Source organism: Zeus faber (assembly GCF_960531495.2).
Source record: "Zeus faber genome assembly, chromosome: 7".
In the NCBI taxonomy this organism is placed as follows: Eukaryota; Metazoa; Chordata; class Actinopteri; order Zeiformes; family Zeidae; genus Zeus; species Zeus faber.
The window spans coordinates 2,008,246-2,017,226 of record NC_137203.1 but is presented as its reverse complement, the minus strand read 5'-3'; the positions used below and the strand labels follow the sequence as shown (position 1 = coordinate 2,017,226).

At 47.1% G+C, this 8,981-nt stretch overlaps 1 protein-coding gene across 1 annotated transcript; it reads right to left on the bottom strand.

The window, feature by feature from the left end:
• Positions 1-2,192: 2,192 nt before the first annotated feature.
• Positions 2,193-8,462, bottom strand: ptrh1 (peptidyl-tRNA hydrolase 1 homolog). Its single transcript, XM_080003686.1, has 5 exons — positions 8,112-8,462; positions 5,733-5,952; positions 5,103-5,202; positions 4,811-4,856; positions 2,193-3,063 (listed from the first exon to the last, which is right to left on the bottom strand). The coding sequence occupies exons 1-5, from the start codon at positions 8,220-8,222 to the stop codon at positions 2,803-2,805; spliced, it is 738 nt and encodes a 245-aa protein (XP_079859812.1). The 5' UTR covers positions 8,223-8,462; the 3' UTR covers positions 2,193-2,802.
• Positions 8,463-8,981: the final 519 nt, after the last annotated feature.

Below are 8,981 nucleotides of genomic sequence, written 5' to 3'. Positions count from 1 at the left end.
TGCCGAGACATTGGGACTCTAACGGGACAGATTCTATTGAGATTCTTCTGAGACTCTACCAATCAGTTTGTCTTGATCTAATGACACTTTAGCACAGAACTAGAGGAAGTAGAGCTCGAGCAAGTTATGAATTTAACAATTCTTTGGTCATCAGCATCCACCCAAATCATCTACTCCAGCTGATCAGAGCATGGGTGGAGCAAAACCACACCAGGACTTTTACTGGAACTTTCCACCGGTTACATTTACATTTAGTCCTCTGGCAGTGGGGTTCCCAAACTGGGGTCCACGGTCCCTGAAGAAGGTCCTTGAAGGAATTGCAAGGGGTCTGCAGCAAAATAAATAAGAATAATTATTTAGTTTTTTTTGTCACAAAACATTTTTACTCAACTCCACTAATGATGGTCACACTTTGCTGTGAGATTTGTAAGAGCCTCGTCTTCCAATGGGGCCCTGCCAAACAAATGGTTTGGGAGCCCCTGTTCTGTCTTACACTAAATCCATCATCAGTAGGAGTGGTACTGACCGCACATCACTAGAGTCAGTCAGAGGTTTGTCACTTTGACAAGACAGCACGAGGCGGTGAGTAACCAGTGTAAACCCAAATGAAGATCCTTCCTCCGCCCTCAGACCGAACGCTCCAGAGAGTTTCATGCTCCACCCGCATGCCGAAGAAGGCAGGTTGCCAGGCAGCGGCTGCCGGCCCCTGAGAGCCCGGAGCATCTGGAGCTGGAACACCCAGAGCCCACCGTCAGATCAGGCAAAAATCCCCTGATCGCTCCTATTTCGGAGGAAATTATTTTAATTAATTGAGCAAAGACACGAAGCAAATCCTCCCAAAGAGGAAGTTAGGAACTGGTGGAGTGAAAATGGTCTTTAGTTTTTTAACTTTCCCTTAAAGTTCCAGCATTAAGTGAATTAATATCACAACAGAATGTGTACTGCTCTTCACTACTCAAGTATGTGAACATAATATGATACTGGATTATTTATTGCACTTTCAAAAGAAGATTGCTTTTATCGAGAGCCAAGAAAGCCATTTGTGGAGTTCAGAGTGGAGCGTTCCTAGTACTACAACACAAACCAAGCAGAAGCTCCTCTCCCGCTCCACTTCAAGTCCTCGTACGCTTCTCTGTGCGCTGCATTTCTCTAATTACCCCGCCACTCGTCACCGTGGGGGCTTTTGTGTCCTGCTGGAGTTTAGCACATCTGTGAGCTTGAAGGGGAAGCCCCCCCGCCAGGGCCTATGTCACCACGGGGGGGAAGAGGGGGATAAATTTAGGGCCTCTCCTCTACTCCAAACCCGGGTGACCGGCCCTGCGGCCGACCTCTGACCCTTGCGAAGAAAGGTTATTGAGGCTGGTGGTAAAAGGCTCCATAACTGACCGCTGGGGAGGGCTGGGAAAGTGCCGTGATGTGGGAGAGGCTCGGCTCACAGGGGTCAACGCACAGAAAGACGGGGGGGGGGGGGGGGGGGGCGGGCGGTCATGGAGACCACCCCACTCCGCTGCCACCCACCCCCACATCCTTGTCTCCATATCCACAAGTGTGTCTGCGATGCTTTTGTGGCCCGGTGCCCCCCTCCCAGGACAGCCGGCCCCAAACAAACCCTGCCTGAACAATGTTTGGTCTCCTTTGTTGTTTTTGGCCGCCCCACCAAATCCACCGCCACTCTGCTTCCATTCTTCTGCCTCTTATTCACTGCCTCAGCCTCTCTCTGCACTCTTTATGCTTTTTTTTTTTTTTTTCTCCACCCTCCCCACGGCTCACGATCCCGCATGCCGCCCTCCTGGCTGCCGTGGAGCTCGTTACAGACACCGGGTGATGAAGAGTCATTACAGCAGCAATTACAAGGAGATCAATGTTTGCCGCCTCCGGGTCTCACCACCGAGGGCGAGGCGAAGAGAGCGGCTTCAGAGGGAAACCACCACGACTCAGTCACTGCAAAAGTGCTTCACATTCTATTCTATGGACGGTAACTTCACCTTCGTGTGCAGGAAGTCGATGAGCGCTGTGTCTACGGGGGTGATGCCCGGTGTGCTGTTGCCATGGAAACTGGGAGGAGACTTTTTTTTGGGTGTGGGAGACAGGACCGGAAGTCCGTTCAGGTCTCACTGCACATACTAGTGTAACTGGGAACTGAATTTGCACACACTGGAGAGTTGAATCGGGAATTGTTCTTTCAAATTGCCACCATTTTAATACTTTCTTTGGCTGTAATTTACAAAGGTTGACATCAACGCTTCACTGAGGCACAGGTTGAAATCGTCATTTAAACCATTAGAGACTGGTTTTATAGTCCAGGATCCACCAGCAGGATGCTTTCTATGGAAATCTCCCCTTTCCTTCACACGTTGTCCTTCAGCGACACTCAGTTCAGTTTTGTCCGAGGTGATGTGGAGTATGATTCATATCACATGTTTCTGAACTCGCATGTGAGAGAATCCAGCTGAGCTCCACACTGAACTGAGTAAAGCATCACAATATACCTCATTTGTTTTTGTTATAAAATATATAAAACCTCCTTTATATATTTCAGATGAGAAGCATTGGCTCATCATTACTTTGGACAATAAAATACATTCTGAAATTGAAAATTAAATAAATATGATACAATATATATGATTCAAATACTATATAACAGGTTTGTATTAATATTCTGTTAATAGTATTCCCCACAAGATCTGACCTACCATTCAGTTCAATGAAACTCGGTTGGACTCATTCATATTGAACATTGAATTAATCAGCAGGTATTATGGTATGCATTCCCAGATGATGGTGTATACATGTAGTTTATCTTCATGTCGGTCCTGGCGCCGCGGTGCCCTCGGCCAGAGACGCAGCGCGCGGTTTGGGTTTGCGTGAGGCCGCTCTGCTCCCTGCTGGGGAGGAAGGGGACTGCATGGAGTCTGTGATCTGGGAGAGGATCAGGTCCACGCTCTGGTCCAGGACGGAGCCCAGAACCTTCTGCTCCTCCGGGGAGAAGACCCCCAGCACCCAGCGGTCCACCGGGGTTCTCCCTGCGGGCCGGCCGACTCCCACCCGCAACCTGAGCATCACCTGCAGCCCAGAACGCACAAGCATCACTGTCACCGGCCATTATTATAGCACCATCTATGAAATAGGTTTAGATCATTAGAAGAAACAAAACGATGGAGAATGTTATATGAACTCAAAGTTAAAGGAAAACAAACTCCTCCTTTCACTGGTATTCCAACATACGCTACTCACAAAAAGTTAGGGATATTGGGCTTTCGGGTGAAATTTCAGGATGAAGCTAAAATGCACTATAACCTCTACAGGTGAAGTTAATTTGAACTTCTCTAAACTTTTGAATGCACATGTCCAACTGTTCAATGTTTCAGTACTTTTTGCACAACTTCCTGTTCTCTAACAAGGAGCTGAGCGGAAAAATTCACAACAGGTGTTTGATCCATGAATCGACCAATACATTTCCTGTTTCAATTACAGTTGGTATTTTAAACAGTCCTCTTCATCATGCTGTTCACATGTTGACATCATGAGAACAAGACCACACCTAACAACTGATCAACAGCACCTCGCCTGGTGAGGCTTCAAACAGGATGTTGTCAGAGGGAAGTGGCCACTGAGCTTAGAGTGTCACAGAGTGTCATCAGCAGGTTGCAACAGAGATACGGAGACTGGAAGAGTCACAGAAAGACATAGAAGTGGACGTCCTTTGGCCACATCCCACACTGATGAGCGCTTCATTGTGAACAGTGCCCTGAGGAACCGCATGATGATGCCACTCAACTCCAGGCACATTTAAGGGAGGTGAGAGGCACCAAGTGTCACATCAGACCATTCAAAACCGTTGACATCAGCGTGGTCTGCGTGCTAGACCACCTGCAAGGGCACCTGACCACACCACCAGGCACAGGCATCATCGTCTTGCAGGGGCCAGGGAGCATTGACGCTGGACGAGGGACCAGGGGCCTCAGTGCTGTTCTCTGATGAAAGTCCATTCACGTTGAGCAGAAATGATGGAGACGTCAAGGAGAGCGCTACGCATCAGCCACTGGTGTCACCAGACGAGCCTTTGGTGGGGGTGGTGTTAACAGTGTGGGCAGGTGTGTCTGGTCAATACAGCACTGTCCTACACTTTGTGAATGGTACAGTGACAAGCCCATACTACCTGAATGACATCATTCATCCAGTCATTGTGCCCCTGCATGAACAACACAGGCCTCATCTCATCTTCATGGACGACAATGCTCCAGCTCATGGAGGAGGCATCATTAGGGAACGGCTGCTGGAGACTGGGGCACCTCAAATGGAGTGGCCTGCACTTTCTCCAAACTTGAATCCCATAGAAAACCTATGGGATCAGCTGAGTGGCCGTGTAGAGGCTCCTCACTCTGTACCCCAGAACGTCAATGACCTGAGGGCCCCCTTCAAGAAGAGTGGGGGGCCAGGCCTCAGCAGACAATAAGTCGACTTGTGAACAGCTTGAGACGTCCTTGTCAAGCTGTAACTGATGCTCAAGGTCACATGACAAGTTATTGAGACGTTGACATTTGTTGTTGTGGTAAACCCACCACTGTTGTTGGCTTTGTTTCAATAAATTGTTTGAGATGAGGAAATCACCATTGTATCTTCTACTTAAATGCTCTACTTTCATCACATCATATCACTGGGGCGTGAACTTTTAATATTTTCCATAAATTTCACCCAAAAGCCAAATATCCCGAACTTTTTGAGAGTAGTGTATATTGACACTGTGCATTAAGGCAAAGGTGCTTTGTTGGAACCTTGAACACGGTGTATAGAACGTCAGGCTTCTTACGTCTGTCTGAAGACAGTCCACGCAGGAACGGACTCCGTTGTGCCCTCTGTCAGGACCCAGAACCAGAGGTTAGACAACGACTCACTCTCTTCTAAACTTTAACAAGAAAACAGCTGAAACTAACAAAACAAACTGCAACATCATGTCTTTTTTCAGAACTTTCTGGATTATACATGACTTTGATGTTCTTCCCATGAATCAGTGTTTTCCCCAAGAAATAAAAGAATAAAAGAGGACGTGTCTCCCCCCCGCCTCCGTCCCCTGACGTGGTCTCCACACGGCGGCCCCTCACCTGGCGCTGCCACCGTGCTTGACGCCCACCTTCCCCAGAGGTTTGTCCAGCTCGTCGTGCACCAGCAGCACGTCCTCCGGCCTCACGCTGTACTTGGCCGCTAAACAGAAGACGACACGGAGATGAGATGGAACCAGACTCCCGAGCGGAACCAGACTTTTACGTCCTGGACCCGGAACTTTCCACACAAAAAAACCGACACCAACAGAGAGGATTTGTCTGGTCAGCTGCTCTTTAATGGAACGTGGCGTCAGGAAGACAGAGCAGCTTGTTGGATGACCGCTGGAGGAACATGGACTTCATGTCCATCGTCTGTTTCCATGTGTTCAGTGAAGGCGTTGGATCTAAACTGCAAAGAACCTTCTGGATCCTGAGCATTGAGAGGAATCTGCTCTTGGGAAAACTTTAAAGTATTTTTATTTGAAAGGACAAAAAAGAGGCCGAGCAACAAGATTTGTTACGTTTGAGGATTTAGGATGACATGGAGCCACAGCAGCTCACCAACAGAAATCAAGATGAAACAATGAAAGCATCAGATGACATCACATGATGTCAACACAATCCTCAGACAAAGAGAACTTGTGCAAAGAAAACAACGATCAATCAGCACATTGTCTCACACACACACACCTGCTTTGGCCACGGCCACCCCGTTGATGTTCATCAGCAGTCTGGGTCGCAGCAGAACCACGTGCACGTCATGCAGCTTCGACTCGATGACCTCACCAGACACCTGCTTGTCGACACGCCAAACGTCGGCCACGCCCAGCCGGGTGGCGAGGGCGCCGAGCACCGCCATGCCCACGCTGTGCCGGGTACCCTTCATGCCCGGGTTCCCCAGCCCCACCACCTGGAGGCCACACACACACACACACACATTGTCATCTACTATTATCTGTCTATTTTCCTGCATCATCTATGTCCTAAAAGAGATTCTGTAAGATGTTTATATCATTTTTTCAAGGACTTTTCAAGCTCTTCAGCACAAAAGGGGATGAAAATAGCCCCTTTTGTGTTGAAGTGCTTGAGGTATTGCAGTATTTAAAATTCTGAGGGTGAAATCCAAGCACTCCAAGCACCTCAAGGGCCTGGTTAGAGTCCTGTTTGACACATGAGCAGCGTGGAAGCAATATTAGTAAGTACTATGTCCTTTTCTGTCAGAGGAAAGATGGTGTGTGGAACTACTAACTGTTGCTGAAAGTATCAGTAAAATATGTTTTATTCACCAGGCTAAAGAAATATTAACAGAACGAGACAAAGGACCAACTTCAATAATTCATCTTTGGTTCAAATCTTAGGGAGGACAAAGTTTCTCTCTCTCTCTAATGTGCTTTATTGTTCTTATATAGCCAGAGCGTAACAAAGCATATTAAAATTAGAATATTACACATAACATATGAAGAAGTAAAGTCTGTCTGTCTCTCTGTCTCTCCTCCTCCATCCATCTCTCTCTTTCTGGGAGACTCTCTCTAAACACTCGCTGCATTGTGTTCGGAGCAGACTAGAACATTGTGATCCTTTGTTGAGTACACAAACACAGTTTCAGCTTTACTATAGAACTGCTTCACAATTGGGAGCAGATACCGGGTGACACTTTAGAATATCTCCCGTCCATCACTCTCAACAAACCATTACTCAATGTCGGATGAGGCAATTAAGGAACCATCATTATATTTAATTTATTTGTAAGCGAGTACTACATCATTAACAACCTAACAATTCCAAATTTCATTCATTAATCACATTAACTGAATTAACTTATATGTTGAGATTTACTTTCCTTGTGTCTGTCAATTACTGTTAGGGAAAATTTAAATGGATTTTAATTGTGGACACAGATCTCTTAATTCAGTGGTTATGTGATAACCAATAGTGTACTACACAGTTTAAAATGATAAGATTAAAACATCAAATAATCAATGTGTCTAATAATTCAGAGTCTCTGCCCTAACATGAAATTCCCTATTATTATTAGAGTAATTATATTAAGTTTAGCTGCAGGCAGCAATACATAGGGTCCAGTTTAGTCGTGTTAGGTACGTATTACAGTTTTCCGGGTTCTCTGAAACGCAGCATGATTTTCCGAGTTGAATTGAACAACGTTTCGGCTCCGTCCCCTGACTGTGCGGTCTACACAGCGCAACCCTCCAAATGCGAACGAGCACCCAGAGACGGAAACTGGACATAATAACATAGGTTCATGATGTCACAAAGCACCTCGCTTCACAAACAAATCAAGGTAGTGAAGGGAAACCAAAATTCTTCAGCTTCCGGTAAAAATTAAAGAATTTTTCACTCATTTGTGGTGTACATCGGTACGGATCAAAATTGAACCGTGAGATGTCTGAGACATCCCGGTACAAATGAGTTCCAGACACTTTTGGCCTGAAAATGCCAAGAATAATAAGAAGTCCATCACTGACAATAGGGTTACCATGTGAGTAAAATCAGAAAACAATGTTATTACATGTTTATGTTGTTTGTCATGTTCTGAATGTTTTGGGTGATCTGACAGTACTTCCGTTCCAGACCGGAAAAGAATACAAGTAGGAAAAGTCAAAGGGAAAATGTCCGTTTTTAAAACACTATAAATCCGTTTCATGAACACTTTCACTCCTTTACTGTATTGCATTATTTTTACAATATTTGGTTTTCCTTTTATTTCATATTCTGTTATGTTTGATCGATTTCATACGCAGACTTTCAGTGGCTGCGCGGTTTTAGCGCTTTGAATCGTGACGTAATAACCATGCGACACCAAACCTAGATCTGCGGCAAACCCGAATAAAGTCACTTTTAATGGTCACGCGGCGGTTTATACCTGACGACGACGACAACGACAACAACAACAACAACGACAACAACAACAACGACAACAACAACAACGACGACAACAACGACAACGACAACCAACAGAAGCAGCGAAGCGAGGTCTGACCGCCGTGGCCTCCCCTCCCTCTCCCCATATGGATGGGGACGCCGTGTTGTTCCGCCGGGGTCGCCCCTCACCATCCTCCGGCTCCGCGTGTGCCGCTCCGCCCGGGTCTCTGGCCCCGGGGCTCCGCTCAGCAGCACTCTGCTCGTCGCTCTGGTGAACAGCCGCTTCAGCAGACCCCTCATGGCGGCACAGCTCAGCAGCTGGCGGACGAACCGCGACACGCCGAGACAAAGCGTCCTGGGAACCGACAGTCGGACCGCAGAGCCGCCGCTGCCCGAGGGTTGGAATCGAACTCCGTCACATTGAGTCCAACACACGCTCAAGGTGGATGCAACGAGCTGCGGACGAGCCGCGCGCCTCCACGTCGCGTTTGAGGCGTTTTCCGTCGAAACGGATCAAAACTCAGCGCCAGGGACGGACGGAGGGACGAGTCGACGAGTCGAACCAGGAGACTCCGTCGCCGCATGTTCCTTCGCTCTGCGGCCACAGCGACACCCCGCGGCCGCGCTGGGGAAGGCCCCATGTCGTCACCCCGGGCAGGAGGTTGAACCCGAGCGAGCGTCGACGCTTTTACTGCCACGTGTTGTAGTCACAGAGCCACAGGCGCCTTGTATCTACACTATTTTATATATTCATTCTTTAACTCGTACAGACTTGGATCAGCCCCATCTCCTTCTGTATGGAATTCTCCGGCCGCACCCATTAACTCCTCAATTTGGAGGGCTTTCAGTGGTGAGGCGTCATGGAGGAAGAGGTCAAACTCCACTTTCTCATTTCTATTCCTGATTTTATTTTTTTTATTCAACTCGATTCGATGTGAGGTCTGCAACAAGATGTAATGTCAATAATTGTAATGTACAAATTATTTATTTCATACCTTATGGTATCTGACTACATTTTTGGGGTTTATTATTTATTTTATTATGTTATATTTTATTGTG

Coding starts and splice junctions, on each gene's coding strand:
- ptrh1 (XM_080003686.1), bottom strand. CDS start 8,222: ATGAGGGGTCTGCTGAAGCGGCTGTTCACCAGAGCGACGAGCAGAGTG. Junction 5,203..5,732: donor GGTGGCCGTGGCCAAAGCAG/GTGTGTGTGTGT, acceptor TCTTCTGTTTAG/CGGCCAAGTACAGCGTGAGG. Junction 4,857..5,102: donor AAGCACGGTGGCAGCGCCAG/GTGAGGGGCCGC, acceptor GGGTCCTGACAG/AGGGCACAACGGAGTCCGTT.